Here is a 24,460-nt window from a genome sequence, read left to right as displayed (position 1 = left end):
GAGAAATCTGCAATGAATCAACAGATCCCATCTCCCCATCCAGTCTATAGACAGAACAAAAGTGGTGAGCTCTTTGGGAGTCCAGAATTCATGGATGAGGAACTGCTATGTGTAGCCTATACAGAAAGAGTCTGAAAACAGAGCTCATGCACTGCAATTTTTATATAAATAATACCTCTGGGGCCACTGACAGAAGAGTACAGGACCAAAGAACTTCCTCTAACAGACTGAACTCCCTCCCTTTTCTATATCATATTTAGTGGTTTGGATTAAATAAAAAGAGGCACACAAACTCTGGATAACTAAATAGCTGTAATGAAAAGATAACTTGAGCCAGACTTAGTAAGCTCTTGCGTTGTCCTTGTATCATGCAAGGGAACGCAGACAATGCATCAGCTTAAGTGAGCTTCACCTAGCCATGAAAAGTCACCTTGCATGGCTCTGCGTGACTTAGTACATCTACAGTAACACAAGATAGTGCAAATTGCTGCTTTGCATTACTCTACATTGGGAAGGTGTTCCATGGATGGAACATGGGCGTTCCCATGCAGCCACCCATGGATTTGACACAAGCCAGATTTATTAGGGGTAGTAAATCTGGGATATCCTCACAATGGTATGCCTTCTGCCTTCCTAACAGAGGCATAATGAGAAATATCTTCGTATCTCCTCATTATTTCCTCTTTCTTCGTGTGCTGCATTCTGCCCCACATGTAAAAAGACGAAAATCCCTCTAAGGATTGTTTTTGTGCAGGAAAGTGAACCTTCCTGCACAAAAACAATCCTGCTGCAATGCAGGCACCCTTGCACTATGGTGCAAGGGCACCTGCTTTGGCACTAGGCAGAACTCAATGTGCCAGCGCGGGGAAAGAGCCGGAATCTGTCACATCTTAGTATATATGATGCATTTCTGCTCTCTCCCTGTCACGCAGCTCAGTGCAGCAAGGTGTCTTGCTGCGTTGCATCATGTGACACTTTGATAAATCTAGCCCCTAGTTTCTCAGAAAGCAGTGCACTATGAAATGAAAGGTGCTAATGCCACATGAATCAATTTTGCACATGGTGTGTGAATCTGACAAAATATACGTCTCAAACTTTGGAAAACCACATTTCTTGAAAAGTGCAACATATTTTTATGAGGTTATAATTGAGTTTGCGCTAAGATTTTTTTAAGCAACATTTACTTTTGTTGAGTGTTTTTCCCATAATTCTTTTAAAAAAAGTTCACAAAATGTATTGAAAAAAATGTTGGCAAGTTTACCCTTAGTTCTATAGTGTATGCCTACTTATCGACAATGCAGACTTCTGTGATATTAGAATAATATCTCAGTGGTCAACCCTGAAATCAAAAGGCAGGGCAGAAACATATTTTGCTTGTATCAGTGGAATTTACTATCTTGAAACTATGTTTTTCTAATGTATCCAATGTTTGCAGCAAGTAAAGAAATTGATTGTTTGGCGCTGTACTGATTATTGTAGTGTGAGCTGCAGTCAACAGTTTTATTTTAATTAATCTTGCTATTGCAGATGTTGCCATTTCAATGCTAAGGTGTTACTATTACCCAAATCAATTTTACTAATTTTGCCAACATTGGACTAATGAAAGGCTAAGTTGACCCCAGGAAATTTGAACATCTGCAATTCAGGTTTTGAACAAGTACTAACACACATAAGAACCGTGTAGGGGCTGACCTGGCATGACCTAGCTGCCTCATGATGATAAGAGTTGAATATTGAGAATGTAAATTAAAATTACAAATGTATTCAGAAAAGCGGGATAATAGTGGGCATTCAGCAAGAGAAATAGAGCCATTACACAGAGGGATGATTTCTGACCAGCAAACAAGCTGAATAAGCTTTCATGCAGTGCAGCTGTCCACACCTGAATACATGTCTCACAACTTAAAAGTATAAGACAGTTGATTACTTACATGCCCATCAAGTGACCAGTCATCTGTCTTGAACTTGTTGATGAACATTTCCACTGGACCTCGGATATGGTACAGCTGGAGGAGCAGGTGGACTTCATCTTTCTTGTAAACCCCTGAAAATCAAAGATGTGTTATGTGAGCCCTAAATTTGATAATAACAAACTTGTACAGCATGTTTGTGCCTGTTCATCTATGAACATCGTAGATGGTAGAGCGAGGGTGGCTGTCAGAGAACGAAAGTTAGCATAAATGGAGAGAAGGAAAAAATGGACATAAATGAAGATGTGTGCATCCTATTGCACTTTGTCCAACCTCCGTGCAGGAGTAATGCTCTGGGCTGTAAACACTGAACATCTAATGCTCATGTGTAACATAAAACAGCAAATGTGTATTCTGTCTTGAAGTCTGTGACGGAGAAACTGTGCTAAAGTGAAGATTGCAGAAGATAACGCCTATTGAAGACTAAATATTATTAAAGACATGGCAACACTGGCTCACGTAAACCCCAGTAGGTAGCAATAAAACCCTCCAGTCATCTTGCCCTCTTCACTCTACCTGAGAGCTGTAGTTCCACGCCGCTGTGGTCGATCATGGTTGCATTGACTTTGCTGGTGGCCGCATCGAAGTAGGTTACAGTCAGCATGGCTGGCTGCTTCCTCTCAAGATACTCGTAGGAGCCCTTCCACAAGGAACCTTTAGAAAAGACGTCCACAGGAACTGCAAATCCAAGGAATGGAAATGTGGTGAAGTACAACAAACAGGAAGGAGTTTCTAAGATAGTGTCATTTACAATGCCTAAACAGGAAGTGCACAGAATTTTATTTGTGCTCCTTTTTCTGCACGAAGTGGAGATGGGAATTCCAGATCTGTAATCCCAACTCAGGGCTCTTTGTGACATACTTGGCAATGCGTGCTCTATAATGTCATCAGTGTTGGCCGCACTAGTCATCGCATATCATTTCTCATCGTTTTTTTTCAAAAGGGACTATCAGATAACTGAGATTCATCAGAGGTTCCCAATGTTGATACCAAATGGGGAATAAATGGTTACAAATACCATAAACATCTCCCCGTACGCTCTTAACTTGGAGACTTAGAGTTTCTTTTTTAATTTAAACAATACACAATTTTTTTATTACAAATTCAGATTATTCAATTTTTACTGCATCCATAAAATATTTTCTTTTGAAAATGGAAGGCACCTTGTGCATTGAATGTGTTTCAGCCCCATATGTGACATATCAAAATCATCAACCATCATCATAACAAAATTCTGCTTATCAACATTCCACGCACAAACCAACCAAGCAAACTTTGAGGGAAGTGGGCATTAATATGTCCTCATAAATGCAAAATGGGCACCATTATAACACTACCACAATATAAAAAGGAGCACACTTCACTGAACAAACAACTGACACATGGACTGCAATTCCACCCGCTCCGACGGTAAGACTCAGAATCTAGGTGCAGCTTGCGCTGAGCGGAGGGAGGACGACAACTGCAGCACTGTGTCTTCACTGCCGGGTTTGGAATGGCAAATACTGCTGGTTTTGCCAATACAGCACAGCACTTAAGTACAATGGGGAAAAGCATGAGATGCACCTCTCTGCACACACACCCTAGCAACTTCACAGGGCGAGACTGGCAGTAACTGCCTTATTGAATTGTTTGACAATAAGGTTGCAAGATGTTATTGGAGTCTTGTGTAGTCGTTCAGCACGAACATAAAACAGTCATTCGCTTGACAATAAACCGCAGCCGGGGGTTGTCAGGGACTCCTGAAAAAGCAGAGGGCTTGGCACTTCATACAAGTACTTCATACTAGCACTTTGCCTTCATGAGGATTGTGTATCTTAGGGAGAGCTATATGATAATAGACAACAGTTTTCAATAGAATATTTCCAGATGCCACAATTAAAAGTATGACATGCCTTTCATGCTTGTTCATGTCTGGAGATCTGCAGAAAGAATTGAGAACAGAAACATAAACTGCTCCCTGTGAGGCAGCAGGGAGAATGGTAATTTTACCTAGAAAGCACAGCATACAGGGAAAGAAAAACCACTAAGGTAATCTACCCCTAAACGAAATAGAAAATAAAATAACTATCAGTGTACTGACTATGATCACATGAACAAGAACAAATACAGCGATCAAAGAAAATTATTATTATTAAATCAATTACATTTACATTGCAGACATGACAAGATTACCATGAATTTTGGTTAAAATATGCCCCACCACTGGCAGAGGTGTTAATTGTGGTTAGGAAAGTGGAACATATGTCAAGGAGATAAAAGGAGATGCTAAAATGTTTGTTAATGTACAAGTAGTAAGCAACAGAAAGAGCAGACAGATACGCAGAGCAGTTTGAAATGTATATATGCAATCAAGGAGGCGACTGGGTGATTAGCAAAGAGTGCCCAGCAATGAAACAATTTTGTAAATTGAACAAAAAGGGACATTTCACTGTGTGTTAGAAAACTCAGAAATCTGGATGCGTGGTGTGAAAAAAAAGTGAGGAATGCAATGAGATTGTATGACAGACAATTTTCTGTAGAAAGAAGAGAGAAAGAAATACTATTTAGCTAATGCTCCAGATTTACAATTGTATCATGGTTCACATATACTGATAATTTTGAGGTTATAGTGGCATGCACATAAAAATGAAACGTTATTTTAAAGTCTGCATAGACTACAGAGGTAATCTACCTGCTGGTAAAATAGTTGTAAAAGGAGAAACATTTTGGTTTGGCCGTGGAGGAAATTGTTCTCTATAAAACTGGATGGATTAAAATGCTGGCCCACAATATCAGTAAATACAATTAAAGGCGTAGTTGAATCCAAATACTGTAAACATCAAAATTAACTTTATAGAATATCCTAATCTCTTAAAAAATGTACTGGGAAGCCCGAAAAATTGTGTGAACAAAATTAATTGAAAGCAGAATTAAAACTGAGAACTAGTAAGGCATGTAATATCCAAATAAGTATCTGAGGTGTTTCCAATGAGGAATTGAGGACGTTGTGTGAGTCCAAAATCACAGAACCTGTCGAAGTAATGTCTTTCTTAGGCATGACTGGATATTACTTAATATATGTAGCGCTTTGCAAGTAAAAAAACAAACATTCGCACCACTAGAAAGAAAAATGAAACGTTTGATTGGTGTGAAGAGTGTTTAACTTAATTTGAAGGGGTGAAGTAAGATTTCAACTGAGCACCATCTCTACAAGAGTGTCACTCATGGTATTCTTTAAACATATACGCAATGGGGAGTGTCAAGGGGTGAGGTGCATTCTTGAGCCACACATATATAGGGAAGAGTCCATCACTAAGATTTGCAGAAAATTCATATTCAGTTATTGAGAAAGAGACATAATCAGTGGTCTGGCCAATAAATAAATTTAAGAAGTCTGTGTGGGGGACATAATTCACTATGCTGGCTGATCATTAACCTCTCACAGAGATATTGATGAAGAAGGGCAAGGATTCAGTTTCATCAAGGTTATGTATGTGGATAAGTAAATTTCAGGGGCTCATTTTTCATGCTCTATACATCCCTAGAGTTCATAACAAAGATGCAGATCAAGACTGATTAGTAACAATAAGCAGATGGTATAATAAATGGGAAAAGTTAGAACAATGGGAGAATGCAAATGTTTAGCAAATAACCCAGGGTGTAGGTTCCGAAAGGGAGTGGTGTGAAAACATTGAAAGAGATAATATTTTAAGAGAAGGAGGATGAAAATAAACAAGGACCATGTTAGTGAACCATGCAAACTTTCTGGGTAGTTAAGGATGGATCATCTAAAGAGTAGGGATCAATTACATTTTGGAAGAGCAAGGTTCCTTGCTACCTCCTTTTAGTACAGGGAAAAGGTTAATGCAACTGGTTCACAAACACCACATTGATATAGTGAAGACCAAGGAACACATCAGAATTAACTTCTGGTGGCCTGACTTGATTTAGATATTGAGAAATTAGTTAGAGAGTGTTGTTGCTGTAACAAATCTTCCAAAATAAGAACACTACCAATGATGTTCAGACAGTTGCCTAGTAATCCTATGGATGAGGCTGCTTTTGATACCATGGCCCTATTGAGTAGTGAGAGTATGGAATCATAAATCTTGGTCACTCATAATTGATGTAGTCTCAAGGTGGCGTTAAATCTTGGACAGATCACTAAATAAATGGTAACTTCTCCAATGAGGTATCTGACAAAGAGGACATTCCCAACTCATTCATAACTAGGGCCGTACTGGCAACCCAGCAGCAGCCCTGGAAAATTTTGCAGACCAATCCCGTACGGCGCATAGTGAGTGCAGCAAGTGGGTGTGACCACTACAAGGAGGCTTTGGAGAGGTTCTCCCCCAAGGAGAATTTGTGCAAAAATTGCACATTCTACAAAAAATGTTTCATTATACATTCAATTGTATTAGCTTTTAAAGCATAGTAAATGGTGACCTTAAAGTGCACCAGGATTCAACAATCTTTGTTGGGGCTCTTCAATGATTCGCTCACTATCACCATCCGCCAGTGCCCCTCATTTCGCCATAGCCCCTCTCTCACATGTATTTCATTTGTTTTATAGCGCCTCTCATACCAGTGTAGGGTTTCGGAGCACCTTACATCACACACATATACAGAGACGATGAATCATCTGTGTGTAAAACAGTGTATATAAAATGTTACATAAGACACAGGGGACTACAAGGTACAGGAATCATGTGATCGATACAGGTAGGCATTTTTTAAGAGTGCTTAATATGGAGAAGCACAAACTGAGAATTCAGAGAGTAACACAGTGGTTAGTGTTGGCTTTGCTAATAAGAATTTATTTCTACTCAAACAAACCCATTTTAGCAATATTAGGATAATGAAGGACTCTGAAAAAACACATAACTTTCTAACCTGTATCATGTAGTTTGCATGCAGTTCTTTGATGACAATTCATAGCTTACTGTGCTAGATGATGATTGTAACTTATGAACTGCACAGTAAGAAAAGGGCCTCTGTGACAAAAGCCCTAACTCACTAAGCTATGCACATAAAAGACTGTTATGTGATCTGCATAGTACATGTTCTTTGCAGCAGGCATATTAACCCTCGGCGCTACCATAGATGGCTCAAAATTGCCACAAGACAAAACTCCGATCTCTCTTCAGCAGGTACATTAATGTCCAGAGTTAACTTGACACTTTTATTGTTGCCTGCAAACTACTGGATTTAAAAGGAACTCCACAGCAGGTGCTTTCAAAACTGCTGCACTCCTACAAAAGCGGCCCCCAATAAGAAAACCAGCCCCCAACCATTCCAGCCTCCTGGCGAAATGCCTGATGCCCACTACAGCCAGTCCAGCCTTGTTAATCAAGGATAAAGGAGTACATTTGACGTCAAGAGAAATTGGGACATTTTTAGAAGAGAGAGGCATCACATAAAAAAGCAAAGTATACCACCCTGAGACAAATGAGGTTATAGAATGGTTCAATGGAACAATTAAGAAATGTACATAGGTAGCCAGAAGTAATGGGAGGAATTGGAGGTATGTGTTAAGAGAAAGGTTAGTTGCATACAAGGTAGCACCTCATGGCATAACAAGCAGGTGGTACTCCTTTTGAGTTGTTGTAAGTGAGGAAACTCATTACCAGTTTATGTCCTGGCCAGATGCAGTGGAAGAAGGGCATATTTAATATAAAAAAACTGAGCATGGTTGGAAGAAAAGGGAGAAGACAAACTGAGTTCACCTGCAGCATCCATCACTGGATACATCTGCAGCATTACTGGTTGAGAATGGAACTTGTTTTAATCTCCCCAGATGCAACGAACAACAGGCTGAGGAAAGGCAGTACTCTGATCAGACACCCAATTGTTACACAACCATGCCCATCTGAATGACTTCATTCTACTGTTTTTTGACTGTACACATGATTTCTTCCTTGTATTTTCTCCAAAATATTCTGTTTCCAGTTTGCAGATTTGCTCTTTGTGTAGGTTGAGGTTTTTCATCTCGCACTGTGAATTACAATTAATTATTGTAGAGAACCTATGCACAATCCAAGTTTAGCTGCATAGCCCAACTTTGTGTATAATTGGAAGGAGGGTGTATTGCAACTTGTGAACCAAACACTGAATGCCATGACAGTTTTGGAATGTGATGATGTGGGAAGAGGACCAGCAAGTTCAAGTTGAAGTTGGTGGTTGATGGTAATACTGGAGTTTCCTAAGGAATATGAGTAGGTATGGACTGGCTTACCTAACACTTTAGTGATGGGTGGCTCCTTTGCTGTGCTTCCTGGCCTGCCACTAGGCCTCAAATCAGCTGAAAAGAGAGATAACATCAGGTGGTTAGCACACTAGCGCTGCTAAGCATGCCACGTTCATCTTCTAACAAAGGCTTGATGCTGAACAGTTAAAAGCAACATGTAAAGAAATTATCTCTGTGTCCTGTGTGGAAAAAAGAGGATTTGAAAGGAATGCACTTTGGACTCAGCCCATCCACTCTAACTACAGTACAATGTATCTTCCTTTCCTGGAGGGGTCTTATCCTTAATACGAAGAGTTCTGATCAGAGAGTATCTGGCACAGATACTGGACAACAATGACTGTGGTGAAAAATGTTCAATTCATCTAGCTATTTGGGTTTCTAAAATAGTGATTTTTCTGGTGCATAAAAAATAGAGTACTAAGTGTTGCCAGTGCTCTATAAAGATCTCTAGTGTGCTTGTAAAAATATAATGTGTGATGTTCATGTTTTTCTTGCTAACCCAGCTCATAACAAGGACACAACAAGACAAGTACTTGGGGAGACATTCTGACACTGGGAAATGAAAAGTGAAGAACATTTGGAGGCATAAACATGCTGAGGCACAAGGAGACAAAACAAAATGGGACCCAAACACTGAAATATGAACAGATTGACACAAGTTGGGGAGACACAGATACATGGAGATATGGATCTAATAAATCACAGACATGGTGAAACAAGGAGAAAGGGTTAAACTGATACAATTATAAGCAGACCTTGTAGACAATACTATGTAGGGCAAGGCCCTAGAAGGGGCATGGACATAAGGGTTTGTGCACATAGACAGATTTCGGGGGACACAGATGCCAGGAAAACATAAACACATGGAATAAAATATATATTTGGTGGGATACTTGCTTGGGCAAGCAAGGACATGGAGCAAGATAGAAACAAGAGGGCAGTGACAAAAATGGAGGGAGACAGAATAAGACACAACAAAATAGGGACATATGTAGACATAAACATGAGGGGACCATGTACTAAGGCAGTGGCTACGTTCATGCTAAAAAATACCATATACATACATGCATATATACATGGACAGGAAAACATGGATAGTTTGATAGGGAGTCACAAACACTGGGTCAATGAGACCTAGACAGAGGGACAAGAGGATTCACGGACAGGGACACAAAGAAAGTGACACTCGGACAGGGTGACAAGAACAAAGATTTTGGGAGAGTGAAACATGCACATGAACACTAGTTCAAGATATGAACTCTGAATGAGGCCGATTAAACCCCGGGATAAAGAAGATGTAAACATGCACAATAGATCATAGAGACATAAACAACGAACCCTAGTAACATACACCAGGACCTGGAGTCATGATCTCTATGAGATGGAAACAGACACGTAGATTCAGAGGTGGGGAACAACCTTTACAACGAAACTTTGACAACGCGTGCAGTTACATCGCGGATTTTACAACGAACGCGATGTAACCACGCAATGCCATTACAACGCAAGTCTTTACATCGACTTGCGCTAGATGGTGTGCTAACATTACAAATAGTGTAGTTTACTATCCCAACACCTTCCCTACTGTTAAGTGGACTGGAGTTAGAATAGTAAATTACGCTTTTCTAATGTTAGCACGCCATCTAGCGCAAGTCGATGTAAAGACTTGCGTTGTAATGGCATCGCGTGGTTACATCGCGTTCGTTGTAAAAACCGCAATGTAACTGCACGCGTTGTAAACACACGCGTTGTTACGTCATACATCCTTCAGAGGTGCATGCACGCTATGACAGGGAGACAAATCCACTGAGGGAAAGACACAAGCAGACTAAAACAGTGAGCCACAAACAAGGGATACTCCAACACCACAAACTTTCATGTTCCAGAAAGTCCTGAAAACAAATAGGCTAAGGCCATGCCACCTGACATAACATACACCCATAGTATATTTTTATCATAAGAGGTGTTCACTACTCCTAATATCATTCCTCAGTTATGTGACATGGATGGGACACAAATTCTGAAATACAGCAACAAAAACTGCTTTAAAATATGCATTTAACTGGTTTAACTGGGTTCACAGCGAAGAGTATTTGCATCCTTTAAGACAGGCTACTCATAAAAAGAACCCTGGTAAAAAAAAAAGGCACATTGCTAGATATAGCAGTAAATACTATATGAGAAACATAATTTTAAACAAGCATTGACAAAGTCATTAGCTCTGGGCTTAATGTGACAGAGTAAGTAAACAAAAGCATGCAGAAATGATGCTTCAATGAATGGGATAGCTCAATAAAGCCAGGCATACTGGCTTGACTAATGTTTGAAAGTGGTAGAGGTGTTGGTAGTATGGTATGTGTGGAGGAATCAGAACAGGTGCTATTTGTATTGGTGCTGTGGTGCTGCTCATGGTGTTATTGCTGATGGAGGCATTGGAAGTAGTGGTGGTTGATATTAGCGTCAGTATTGGTGTTGGCAGCATTAGTAGCACTGGTGATGATGGTATTGGTTGTGGTGGAGTTGGTGGTATTAGTGGTTATGATTTTACCGTTGGTGGTACTGTTGATGTTATTGGTGGTGGTGATTTTGGTGACCTTGGTGGTGGCAGTGTAGTGGTGGTATTAGGAATATGTTAACATTGGTGATGTCAATGGTGATATCTTTGATGTTGGTTTAGTGGCATCGGTAGTGGTGATATTAGCACTGTAGTAGGTGGTTTTGGGGGTCTATGTGGTATTGATACTGGTGAGGGTGGGTTAGAGGTTTTGGCAGTAGTGGTATTGATGGTTGGATTGGTGCAGTTTCGATGTGGTTTTTGTCCTGATGTCGATGGTGGAAAAGATGGTAATTGTGGTATTCGTGTTATTGTTGGTGGTACTGATGGTAATACTGTAGGTGGTGGTATTGGTAGTTGTGTCTTTGGCAGTGTTGCATTGGTGGTATTAATAGTGTGTTATCTTGGTAGTGGCGTGGTATTGGTGGTGATAATGTTCTTAGTGCTGGTGCCTTTATGTATTGCAAAGCATGGGATTAAAAATGTTGAAATACAATGTATGAAAGAGGCTGTTCCAAATAAGCTACTGGATGAGGTGGCCTGCCCGAAAGCCCTCTCTGGAACACTGTAAGCTACAAGACCGAAAAAGCATCCATGTAACCTGAATGACTTCAATTAGAGACCATCTGTTGAAATGGACTAGATCTCACCCGCACAAAATTCATTTCTGACGCTTACCAAGACAGATAGGGGGCTTCCCAGTCCAGCTTCCATCTGATCTGCAAGTCCGGTGTTCAGAGCCCCCAGTCAGATAGAATCCCAGCTGGCAGGTGTAGATCAAGGTGTATCCAAGGGAAGGCAGGTCCAGGGCACCCACATTAGCATGGGAAGGAGTCTCGGGCTGTCTGCAATGATGAGCTTAAACAGAGAGAAAACCAAGTATAGGATTACCACACAGACCAAACACATGCTTCATAGCCAAAAGAGCACGCTCTGGTGAGAGATGGATGGATGTGTTTTACTGCACAAAAGACGTTTTCTATGATAAGAAAACTATATGCCTTGAGTCAAAACGCTATGGTTTATCGCCGTATGACTGTGAAATCGAACCCTGCCTCACATGCAGGCTGTCTTCTTCTACATTTCATAGACAATCTGAGCTCATTAATTCATTCCAGGTGCATCTGATATACTTCCCTGAACTATGTAAAGTGCTTTGATGCCCCAGAAGGCTAGGCGTGTGCATATTTATAATTTCACCAGCTTCGCTGTTAATCAGTTTGTCCTCAGATGTTTTAAATTCATGACATTGGCTAGTTTTTCGTGTTTAACAAACGTTTATGAGAAAAAGCTTTATAGCGAAAGGTTTTTACAATATAATTCTCCAGTTGTGAGTGTTTTTGGAGGATTATCTCCTGTAGAACTTCAAAACATCTTGGCATGCAGAGTTGTGAAAAAATAATAATGAATAAATCCTTTTTAACTGCACACACCTAATGAATAAACGCTACTCAATAACAAACTTCTTGCGCTTTTGTAAAATATAAAACTACATTTGTGTATTGGTAATTTATAAGATGGTACATCCCCTTTAAAAGCTAGAGGGTGATGTTTACATTGCTTGTGAACAACAAGCTGATATTGACTAATTGTGTTAACTTCAGAACTGTGCATTCAACCCAGGCGAAAGACAGGACTTTGCTTGTTGCTTTTGAAAACGAATGGCATATGTGACCTCTCTTGTGAATTACAGGCTGAACCACTTGTGAAAGCTATAAACTGATGTTAACATTCTCCAGATCACACACAGAAGCTCATCGCCGATGAGCATGAGCAGCTTAAGCTGGTTTTACTTGTGAGTAAGAAGCTGCTATTTAAGGCAATCCTATATGGTAGGTTGCATTTTTAATCCTGATTGAAATATAAGAGGATGCCAACCACCTTTGTAAACTCAAGGCATGGACGTTCAATCCCCTTGTGAATTACAAACTGATCGACGTTTTAGAGCCTGAAACGGGTCCTTCTACCCTGCTGAGATGTAAACACGGATGGCCAGCGATGTAGTGAACTGTCAATGACCATTAATTACCTCCTAGTGAAGTGCAAGATGAGGAACACTGTGTGTTACTATCCACACAGATACACCCCATGCACATGACAGCTTTTCACTTTGTAAAGAATCGGGTTGTGTTCCAATCTGTTCCTTATTATCGATGAAAATAGCCTGATGTTTGCAGCTGTTGTGAATCACAAACTCATATTGATCACCTTTGGAAAACTGTGGGACTGTGGGTTAGTATGTATATCTCTTGTGAATAGCAAGCTGCTGTACAAATCTGGAAAATATTGCATGGTGTTTATATTGCTAGTGCACCTCTAGCCGATAGTCATCAGTTCTGGTAACTACTGCTTGAAATGTATCTTCTTGGTAAATTTATTGCTTTTACAATTTATAGCATGATGTTTTCGTACATTATAAATGATGAGATGATCATTTCGTAAGAGTTATGTATCAATGGGGTAACCCATTGACCAATGCACTCGGGTAAATAGCGGTACAAACAAGAAATAGTCACAGTGGAAATTATTCACAATGTATCAACAACCAATACATGGTCAATGGAAATAGAATTATGACAACACCAAAAAGCTCATACAGTAAATGACTGTGATTTAATCAATTACACAGGGATTGTCAATAGATCAAGGGCTCACAGGATAAACTATATATCACATTCGGCATTTTGGTAAAACCAGGTGCATATAACGTGAAGTGACGAGTGCGAAATTGGGATAAGTGCAAGTGGTTGTGCAGAGGGAAGGTGGTGCCTATATATACATTAACATTCAGTGGTGAAAACCTATCCTGTCAGGTTTCTGGCAAACACAAACAATGCAAAATCATAAAACAACAGATGCAGTTATTAATTCACTGTCATCCGGGTTTGATGTAGAAGGAAGGAAAAAAGTCGACGTTTCGACCCCTATGGGGACCAGCAAATTGAGCGTCTTGGAGATGAGGTCTTCATCAGGACCAGGAGAGGGGGGGTGGGGGGGGAAGGGCACCAGTGGCAGCAAGACTCCTTCGTGCTGGAAATTGGTGATATGGGCCTGCGAGGCTCAGTTTGTCCAATTATCCGTGTACTGTGTACCATAGGATCAGAGTTGTCTATGGTGGCGGATGTATCAGTAGCGAAGGCGCAAGGTTCAATAGTAACCTAAGGCTCCAGGCAGCGTCGAAGCATCGTTAGCTGTCAGATGCTTTGACGCTGCCCATTGACCATGTATTGGTTTTTGATACATTGTAATTTCCACTGAGACTATTTCTTGTTTGTACCGTGATCATTTCATAAAGCAGAGGCTTGCATTTAAATTCATCATATCATGGAAGCCACCGCTCATCACATCTGTACACGCTAGGGTGACATTGAAATCCATTGCGAATACTAAACTAATATTATACGCACCAGTGATGGGACCTAAGACTGGATCTTCCTCATATTAATGTGTGTGCACAGAGGAAATAACAACTGATAAACCATTCCTGATATCTCGGCATTAAAAGAGACTTACGGACACAGTCGGGCTGCACGCCGCTCCAGGTCAGGTTGGGTAAGCAGGTCCTTGTGGTCGACCCTTGCAGGAGGTAACCCTTCTGACACCTGAAAAGCACCACACTTCCAATCTAGAACAAGAAAGGGGGACGCTATTAGTGCAGTAGTGTGTGGAGTCACAGTCTGCCAATGTGGCGTTAAGGTGCCTTGTAACCATTGATGAAGCACCTTCCCAATTATCTATCTGTTCTAGATGTTTACTTACAGCATGACTACATTTATGGCTTTCACAAATAAGTATGTAGTTAACATGGCCATTCCATAACTGTAGCCCTACTAAACCTTTTCATGGCGCCTAACCTGTTATACCAAAAGCGGAGATGGTCGGATGCAGATAACTCGATCTATATGTTGCTACTGAAATGCTATATTTCCCAGTCCTTGAAGTGTTATGTGAACAAAGGTTTTTTTTTAACAGTTTATTACTGCATGCAGCATACCATCAGGCAATTTTGAGTGATTTACACTGTCAACTACATTTCAGATTTACATGAATAGGCATAAAGCAGCTTATACGCCAAAAGGCAAATAAAAGAGGATGGAATATAAAACTCAGAGAGGGCAAACCAAAGGAGAGATCAAGCATAGTTACATCTTTCAAATGAAGAAGGCGCGACTGCAAGTTCAGGCAAAGCAAGAAAGAGTAGTTCTATGATGCATAACATAAAGGTTAGTACGCTGCATAAGCAGGAGTTTCATCTCTTTTTTGTACGAGTTGTGGACTGGGTTTAACTGGATCTCAGTTGGAAAAATGCACTCCCAGCGAAGCACTGGGAGAGGACTTTAGAATCTGTGCTTCATAGTGCTTGGTGGGCTCCAGATGATCTAGATTTTTATGCTACGTATTATTTTGTGCCTCTGTGGTGGATTTTGTGTAAAATACAGTTTAGCTTGAAGATCCTTCTTGCATTAGTATGCAGCCACTGTAGTGTGATAAGTATAGGGTGATGTGGTCATAGTGTTTGATTCCTGAGACTAGTCAAGCTGTAGCGTAGATTGTAGATGGTCATTTTCAGTGGGGCGATGTGTGTCTTTGGGATCCTAAACCGTAGGGAGATCCCATAGTCCAGTCTGAAAAATAAAAGTCTTATGTAACAAAGTGGAAGCCTGTTTCTGGGATTAAGAGCTTAATGTTTTCCAGAAGTCTGAGGTGATGTTGAGTGTGTTTTGACTTAGTGGGGATGTACTTACATATTGAGTTATTTTAACATGAATGATGCAGAGATTTTGCACGGTCAATGAGCAAGGGTTTGCAGGCAGGGATATTTAGTGCATCGAGTCAAGAGTGGACCAGAATGGCTCCACGTGGAGGTGAAATGAGGAGAATTTGTGTTTTGATGATTTTCAGCTTGAGATGTAATATGCAATCAATGATTGCATATTATTTAGAAACATGACTAGGGGAGTAATATTTTCAGGAAAGGAAACTCTGAGGTGTAGTTGGGTGTCTTTTGTGTATAGTTCATAGACGATTTTGGGAAGATTAATAGTACGCTAAGAGATTCCATGTGAGTGTTGAAGTGAGGAGGGGAAAGAATTGAGTCCTTGGGAACACCTTGTATTAAAATGGAGGGATCAGAAAAGGTGTTAATTATGTTTATTTGCTTATTTTGATCTTCCAAAAAGGAAGATAAATTGGTAAGGATAATTCCATCAACATTAATTGTTTTGAACAACTATATAGAACACTCTACAATATATGTCTCTAAGAGTGTGCTTGCAAACTCACACCCTGCTGTATTTTAATCATCGTTATTCTATGGCTTCCTTGAATAAGGAATATGCTACTTACCAGTATGCATCTGTTCTTGGCATGTAGAGCTGCAGATCTACACACTTTTGCATAGATCGCCATCTGGTGTTGGGCCCGGATGTTTGCAGTTTGTTTTTCCTCTTGGAAAGTCTTTGGAAGTCACAAGGTCGGTGACTCCTCCTTTGGATCGTATTGCGCATGGGCTTCGGCTCCATCCTCAGATTGTTTTTCGCCAGCAGGGAAAGATGGAGCGTAGTAACAACAGTGAAGAAACCCATGTGTGTTGTATCTAAATAAGATAGACTGGAACAGATACAGGTAGCCGGGGAGCGGGTGGGTGTGTGTAGATCTGCAGCTCTACATGCCAAGAACAGATGCATACTGGTAAGTAGCATATTCCGTTCGAGGCATATGAGCTGCAGACTACACACTTTTGCATAGACTATATAGCAGTTCCCAACCTTAGCGGCGACCACCGGTATCTGTTGCAGTGGTTTGAAATAGTGTTTTTAGTACAGCCTGGCCCACACTAGCTTGTTGCTTGGTTTGCACATCTACACAATAGTGTTTAGTGAAAGTGTACGGTGTTGACCATGTAGCTGCTTTGCAGATATCATCTAGTGGGGTTTTCCCTAGAAAAGCCATGGAAGCCCCTATCTTCCGTGTAGAATGGGCTTTAGGGGGAACAGAAAGCGTTCATTTTGCTTAGTGGTAGCAAATCTGGATGTATTTTACAATCCACCTATCTATCCCTGATTTTGAGATGGGGTTGCCCTTGTGTGGTGGAGAGAAAGAGACAAACAGTTGTTTGGTCTTTCTGAAAGGTTGTGTTCTTTGGATATAGTAAAGTAAGGCTCGTTTGACATCTAGCGTGTGTAGAGCCCTTTCTGCAACGGTCTGAGGTTGCGAGAAAAATCCTGGTAATTCTACAGATTGGTTTAGGTGAAAAGGGGAAATGACTTTAGGTAGGAATTTTGGGTTGGTACGGAGAACAACCTTGTTCTGGTGCATTTGAAGAAAAGGTTCTTGTATGGTAAGTGCTTGTATCTCACTGCCCCTTCTAAGGGAAGTGATGGCTACAAGGAAAGCTGTCTTGCATGTGAGGAATTGCAGTTCGCATTTATGCAAAGGTTCGAAGGGAGGCCCTATCAGCCTTGTGAGCACAATATTTAAGTTCCACACAGGTGAGGGTGGTACTCTGGGGGGAATTATTCCTTTGAGGCCTTCCATGAAGGCTTTAATGGCAGGTACTCTGAAAAGTGATAGGTGTTGCCTGTTTTGTAAGTAAGCTGCAATTGCTGCGAGGTGTAGCCGAATGGAGGTATAGGCTAGATTACACCTTTGTAGGTGGAGTAAGTAGCATATGATGTGTTGTATAGACACGTCTAGCGGATTGATTGTGTTGTTATGGCAATAAACAACAATCTTTTCCACTTGGCAGCGTAGCAGGCTCTAGTGGTAGGGCATCTAGCTTCTTTGATGACGTTCATACAGTCAGGGGGAAGGTTTAGGTACCCGAATTCTAGGATTTCAGGAGCCAGATCGCAAGGTTGAGCTGCGCTGGGTCCGGGTGCCTGATCTCTCCATGGTTCTGGGTTAGGAGGCATGGTGAGAGGTGCAGCTTTTGGTGTGGTACTACCGAGAGTTCCAGCAGCGTGGTGTACCACGGTTGTCTGGCCCACGTTGGAGCTACTAGGATCAGTGTGAGGGAGTGCTGTTGTAGCTTTCGCACCACTAATGGAATGAGTGGGAGAGGAGGAAAAGCGAACGCAAATTTGCCTGACCAGTTCATCCATATCGCATTTCCTTTGGACAATGGGTGTGCGTATCTGGCGGCGAAGGTTGGGCATTTTGTGTTTTCGTGGGTGGCGAAGAGGCCTATCTGTGGATGCCACCACGTTTGAAAGAACGGATGAAGAACCTGTGGGTGAAGTTCCCACTCGTGGATCTGTTGTGTCTGTCTGCTGGGGAGATCTGCCACGGTGTTTTGGACTCCTGGGACATGTTGAGCTAGGAGAAAGATTTTGTGGGGAATTGCCCATCTCCATATGCTCTGTGCTAATTGAGAGAGCTGTGAAGAGTGTGTGCCACCTTGTTTTTGAATATAATACATGGCCGTCATGTTGTCTGTGCGAATGAGGACTGCCTTGCCTGAAATCCATGGTTGAAAGGATTTCAGGGCTAGAAAGATAGCTAGTAACTCCAGATGGTGGATATGGAGTAACTTTTGTTGCGGCGTCCATGTGCCCTGCACTGTGAGGTGTAATAGATGAGCTCCCCGGCCGGAGAGCGATGCGTCCGTTGTTAGTGTTATTTGGGGAACCGGGTCCAGGAACGGTCGACCTTTGGAAAGGTTTGTGGTGTTCCACCACTGCAGAGAGCGATGGGTGCGACCGTCTACCAACACCAGATCTGTTAGTTGCCCCTGGGCCTGGTTCCATTGGCGCGCTAAGCACTCTTGGAGTGGACGCATCTGGAGTCTTGCGTGAGGCACTATGAAAATGCAAGTGGCCATCATCCCTATTAGTTGCATAAACACTCGTGCTGGAAGGGAGTGTTGAAGTACGATTTTTTGTCGTAAAGCCTGAATGCTTGCAATCCTGGCCGGATTGGGGTAGGCTATTGCTTTTGAGGTGTCTATGGTGGCACCGAGGTATTGTTTTATGTGGGATGGTGTTAGCTGGGACTTTTGGTGGTTCACCGTGAAGCCTAGTTGGTGAAGTAGTTGGATTGTGGTGGAGGTGTGATGTACACATTGGTTGTATGAAGTGGCTTTTATCAGCCAATCATCCAAGTATGGGAAGACGTGAATGTGCTGTCTTCTGAGGTGTGCCGCCACCACTGCTAGGCACTTGGTGAATACCTGTGGTGCTGTTGTGACTCCGAACGGGAGCACTTTGAATTGGTAGTGTCGTCCGTCCACTACAAATCTGAGGTACTTTCTGTGAGCATGATGTACTGGAATATGGAAGTATGCGTCTTTCAAGTCCAGTGCGGTGAGAAAGTCGTTCTGGGAGAGGAGCGGAAGTACCTGCTGAAGCGTTACCATGTGAAAATGGTCTGAGTGTATGTATGTGTTTAGGGGCCGAAGATCTAGAATAGGTCGTAGAGTCTCGTCTCTTTTTGGTATTAGGAAATATAGGGAGTAAACCCCCAAATTTTGTTGATTGACAGGAACGTGTTCTATTGCCTGTTTTTGTAGAAGGGAGATTACCTCCTGCTTTAGCAATGTGGAATGTTCTTGTGACATTGGGCGTTGCCTGGGTGGAATGTTTGGGGGGGTAGATGTTAATTCCAGGCAGTATCCTGACTGAATTATTTGGGTCACCCATTTGTCTGAGGTGATGGTCTCCCAGAGATGAAGGAAATTTGTGAGTCTGCCCCCGACTGGAGTGGAATGGTCTGGGGGGAGCGGGGGGAAGTCATTGGGTAGTAGGTGTGGCAGAACGGGCGTTGTTTGTTTTGCCTCTGCCCTTGTTGTTGTTACCCCTGTAACCACCTCTTTGGTAACCTTTTGTAAAAGTGGTCTGAGTAGGGGACTTGTATGATGTGGACGCTGTGTCTGAGGAGTAGCCTCGGGATGCCCTCCGAAAGGATGAGCGGCGAAAGGAGCGTCTGGGCGGGTGAGACTGTAAGGCCCCCATGGATTTTGCTTTATCCGTGTCCTTTTTCATCTTTTCTAACGCCTCTTCCACCTTTGGCCCGAATAGATGTTCCTGCTCAAAGGGATGGTTAAGGATAGAGGCTTGTACTTCTAGTTTAAATCCAGATACTCTTAACCAAGCATGACGACGGAGAAGGATGCTGGTGTTAATAGCCCTGGAGGCTGTGTCTGCTGCGTCTAGGGCACAACGAATAGAGGTTTTTGTGATTGTTTTACCCTCTTGAATCAACTTGTTGGCTTTACTTTTATATTTTTCAGGGAGATGTTGCATTATGCTCTCTAATTCGTCATAATGAGCCCTGTCATATCTGGCCAGCAGTGCGTGAGTGTTTGCTATATGCCATATGTTGGCGGCCTGGGATGCTGTGCGTTTGCCTGAAGCATCTAGCAATTTTGATTCCTTGTCAGGTGGTGGTGCATCACCTGACGCTTGTGAGTTTGCCCTTTTACGTGCCGTAGAGACCACTAAGGAACCTAGTGGCGCTGGTCCTCTGATGTAAGAGGGATCTGAGGGAGCAGGTTTGTACTTCTTTTCGATACGTGGGTTAAGGACCCTGGCTCTCGCTGGGTCTTTAAAAACTTCTGCCCCATGCTTTACCACCCCTTTGAGCATAGGCAGTATGGAGGTGGACCTCTGTGTAGTATCGAATGTGTCTAGGAGGAAATCTTCCTCCACAGGGTCATTATGCATGTCCACCCCATGATAATGTGCTGCTCTTTGCAGAAGATGGTTAAACCCTAGTGAATCTTCAGGTGGAGATAGTCTAGAGGGGTAAATATCGTCTTGTGGGACGTTGGGGATATCTGGTATATGGTAATCGTCCCATGGATCTGGAGATCCTGTAGGAGTGTGGTCTTGTGGCACATCCCCTGTATCATAATATGGGTCCCCATGATCATCATCGTCTGGAGATGGAGTAGGAGAACGATGAGGTGGGGGTGGAGAGGGTGGAGGGGCTGGAGGTGGGGATGCAGGAGGAGGTGGAGGAGGAGGGGGAGGTATTCTGAATGGAGAGGTAGCAGAGTCCTGCCTCTTTGGAGGTGGAGCAGGCTTCTCCAAATGTCTCTTTTTAGTAGAGAGCATCAAATGTCCAGTTTTTGGATCCTTGGTAAGAGTTTTTTGCAAGGGATCCGGTGTAAATAACTCTGGTGAGGTAATTTGGTCCGTCGGCGTCAAAGGCGTCGGGGCCGATGATTTTCTAGGTTTCTCCGTGCTGGTTTGTTTAGAACCCGGCTTGGGACCCTCCGGTCTCTTGGTCGGCGCCGAGATGTGCTTCGGCTTGGAAGTGTCGGTGCCGGTGGTCTTGTGTGGTTTGGTCGGCACCGAAAGTGGCGTCGGTGCCGAAGAGCTGGGTTTCGACCTCGAGGGCTTCGGTGCGGAGCTCGGTGTTGAGGTGGAGGCCGTCTTCTTTTTCGGTGCCGAAGTGTGTTTCTCGGCACCGCTGGCAGGCTGGCTCGAGCCAGAGCCGCCGGAAGGCTTACTTGGCTTCTTCACCGGGCCAAGGTGGGGTGTGTGAAGCAGTGTCTCTGGTCTTGCCTAGGCCCGGAGGCGAAGGCGTAACCGAAGCCTTTTTGGGTGTCGGCGCGGGTGTGGGAGGGGGTAGATTGGTACTCACGACCCTCTGCGCTGGGGTGATGTCCTCCACATCTGACTCGTCGGCCTCGGAAGCGCTGACGAGGTCCTCTTCGGTACGATGATGTTACGGATTGTCGATGTCGTCTCCGAAGATGTCGACTGGAATGGACGTCGAGGAGTGTGCCATGTTCCTTCTGGCTCTTCGGTCCCGAATAGTCTTTTTGGATCGGAAAGACTTACAGGCCGGACAGTCTCGGGCCTCGTGTTCCGGGGAGAGGCAAAGGTTGCATACCTCATGAAGATCGGTGTGGGGAACTTTGGACCCACATTGAGGGCACTTTTTGAATGGAGTACTTTCCATGAGCCGGGACCGGAGCCTGGGTAGGCCCGAAGGCCGCCATCGACGACTGGAACCGAAGGTTTGTGTCAATAAGAAGCGCGTTGATTGAAGAGATCGTGATCGAAACAATACAGCGATTGGGGTGAGGATTGCACGTCGATCGTCGAACTGGAAGTTGTTCGGAACCGGAGCGCGAAGATCACATCCGAGCCCGATGGCGGAAAAAAACAATCTGAGGATGGAGCCAAAGCTCATGCGTAATACGATCCAAAGGAGGAGTCACCGACCTCGTAACTTCCAAAGACTTTCCAAGAGGAAAAACAAACTGCAAACATCCGGGCCCAACACTAGATGGCGATCTATGCAAAAGTGTGTAGTCTGCAGCTCATATGCCTCGAACAAAGTCTGCGGTATATTGTGAAGAGTATGTGAAAACTATGTTGGTGTCCAGTGTAATGTTACAAGCATCTGAACAACACATTTTTACCATTAGTACAGTTGAAAAGCAATGTCAGAATATGTCCACTTTTAGGGTTTAAATATTATTCCTACCTAGGGTCAAGGTGGTAAGTGCATATTATATTAGGTTTGGATGTCAAATGAACTTTTTTTTAAATGTTCTGCATCACACAATACAATACTCAATAAAAATTACAAAAATACGAGCACACCCATGCCAGTAATTGGCTTTACAACGCGACCATCTTCCAATAAAATATATGGTGTACAATTTGAGCAATATAAAATAAATGACTGTATATTCATAAAACTCCAAGTCTTGTAAACGTCAATGCATCTTAAATGCCATGCTGTTGGCCTCTGCTAATCACCAAGATGGTGGTAATTATGCTTCATGTCTAAAACACCAATAATTTATGGGCACCATTAATGTTTAATGATGGCAAAGTGTCTTACACGTTGCCAGAACATCGAGTTTGCTACGCATAAAAAAGATCAACGGATTTATAATGTATCACATATAAAATAAGTACAACTATTTTCAGAGTGCTTTGATTACAGCCCAAGATTTCTGATTCATTCACCAAATTATAACATAGTACTGTGCATCTTAATAGTGACACTACCTGATAGCCATGGGAGATATTTTGTGTTCCGAAGAGAGGTACACCGGGGTCAGCACAGGTAGTTAGAGCTGGATCTGTATAATCGCAGATTGAAAAATAAGAATTGATTAATATCAGTCAGTCAAATTGCTTTATTTCGATAACAAGTATCATAAAAGCATCGAACAAGCCTTTTAAAATAAACTATATACAAATAAAAGGTACGATAAAAAGTCATATCAAGGACATAATATTTGATGAATCAGAACAGAATAACACACTAACACATCGTTTCATCGTAATAAAGCGTTCCTTCTTGATAAAAACATGATTTAAAAGATTTTTGTTTTAAAAAGAGTAAAATCCGATGTACATTATATAAGTGAGAGTGCGCAGATATTAATTTTTAAGCAATATTTAGTAGTTCATCTTATGCTATAGTATATTCTCCATGGGGCTTGTAAAGTGCACTTAGATCGCCCTTCGTAAGGCTTTATGCCTGACCATCCAGGCGCAACTCAAGAATTTGGCCACTCTGCAAACAAAGAGGGTTCTCGCATCAGATTTTAAAATGCGTAATGCAGTGCGATGATCGAGAGTGTCTAATTGTTTGCAGTTTGGTGTCAGCCAAATAGACCTTGCCTTTTCATACGCCGGACAAGCAAATATCAGATGGGCAATGCTCTCCTTCGGCGCCCTACAGCAAGGACAATCTTCAGTTGTCTCTTTCAGGGGGTGCCATTTGGCAGTCAACACATGAACCGGCAGCGACCCAAATCTGAATTGACAATAGAGCGCCCTGTCTCTTGGAATCTGCATTACGTCCAAAAATGGATTGCGCTTCTACGATGTTTATGTTGGAAAAATTCTTCAGTTACCCTTCCCACATTTTGATTGCTAAGATCCCTCGCGTCAACCCATTGCCAATAAATACGTTTAAGTTTAGCCTTACTTGGGGGATTTTGATTGTCCCAACAATCCTTAAGGCCGAGGTTCATCATTAGCTTCTTGACATTAGATATCCACTTGACCCCATGGTTAACATCTTGACTCATGACTTCTGTGAATCCTTTTGCATAGGCCATGAGTTCCGTGGTACGCCTAAGGTGGGCCCAAAAGAGCAACGGGCGTAGTTTGGCGATATCGCTAAACGAGCGTCTGCCCGTATCGTACATCAAGGGAATTAGTGGGACATTTAGGGGTAACATGGCCAAATTCCTCAGGAACTTGTGCTCTGACCTGCAGATCTCATCGATGTTGTCGAATCCGCATAGCTCGGCTCCGTAAAGTGCCGAACTAACTGCCTTTGCATCATAAACCGTGAGAGCCGGGGCAATTGGCTTGCTTTGTGAAGAGCGATGTTCTTTGCTTAGTGCCCCGACCGCATGTTTATGGCTCAGGAGCATTTTATCAAGATGGGACCACCATTACATTTTTTCCGATAAGTGGATACCGAGATAGTCAAATGTGCTGACTCTCTCCAGGTGTGTCCCATCTAGGGTGAGATTATTTTTGAAGGATTAATATACAAAAGTAACATTTGGTTTCATGTTAGATTCTAAACCAGTATCTCATAAAAAACCTGAATCTCTCTTTAGAGCATATGATGTAGTACCTGTTAATAACGTTAACATACGACAATATAGAAAGAAGTCTTTTATGAAGTGATCATGTTGCAAAATGTAAAATGTGAAATTAATGGTTAAAGCAGTAAATGGTGAGGGCCCAATTCACAAGCTGAATGTTGTAACCTGCA

General features: G+C 42.4%; 1 protein-coding gene across 1 annotated transcript in view; it reads right to left on the bottom strand.

The window, feature by feature from the left end:
• Positions 1 to 24,460, bottom strand: part of CSMD2 (CUB and Sushi multiple domains 2) — a 1,634,099-nt gene that overhangs the window by 41,643 nt on the left and 1,567,996 nt on the right. Inside the window, exons 62-67 of the mRNA XM_085648024.1 lie at positions 22,726 to 22,799; positions 14,267 to 14,378; positions 11,432 to 11,611; positions 8,188 to 8,253; positions 2,487 to 2,648; positions 1,932 to 2,044 (exon numbers count right to left, since the gene is read on the bottom strand). Of these exons, the coding sequence (XP_085504150.1) occupies positions 1,932 to 2,044; positions 2,487 to 2,648; positions 8,188 to 8,253; positions 11,432 to 11,611; positions 14,267 to 14,378; positions 22,726 to 22,799 (707 nt within the window). The remainder of the gene's footprint in view (positions 1 to 1,931; positions 2,045 to 2,486; positions 2,649 to 8,187; positions 8,254 to 11,431; positions 11,612 to 14,266; positions 14,379 to 22,725; positions 22,800 to 24,460) is intronic.

This window comes from Triturus cristatus, chromosome 3_2 (genome assembly GCF_964204655.1).
Source record: "Triturus cristatus chromosome 3_2, aTriCri1.1, whole genome shotgun sequence".
Classification (NCBI taxonomy): Eukaryota; Metazoa; Chordata; class Amphibia; order Caudata; family Salamandridae; genus Triturus; species Triturus cristatus.
The sequence above is the reverse complement of the archived record's forward strand: the minus strand, read 5'-3'. Positions and strand labels throughout refer to the sequence as shown.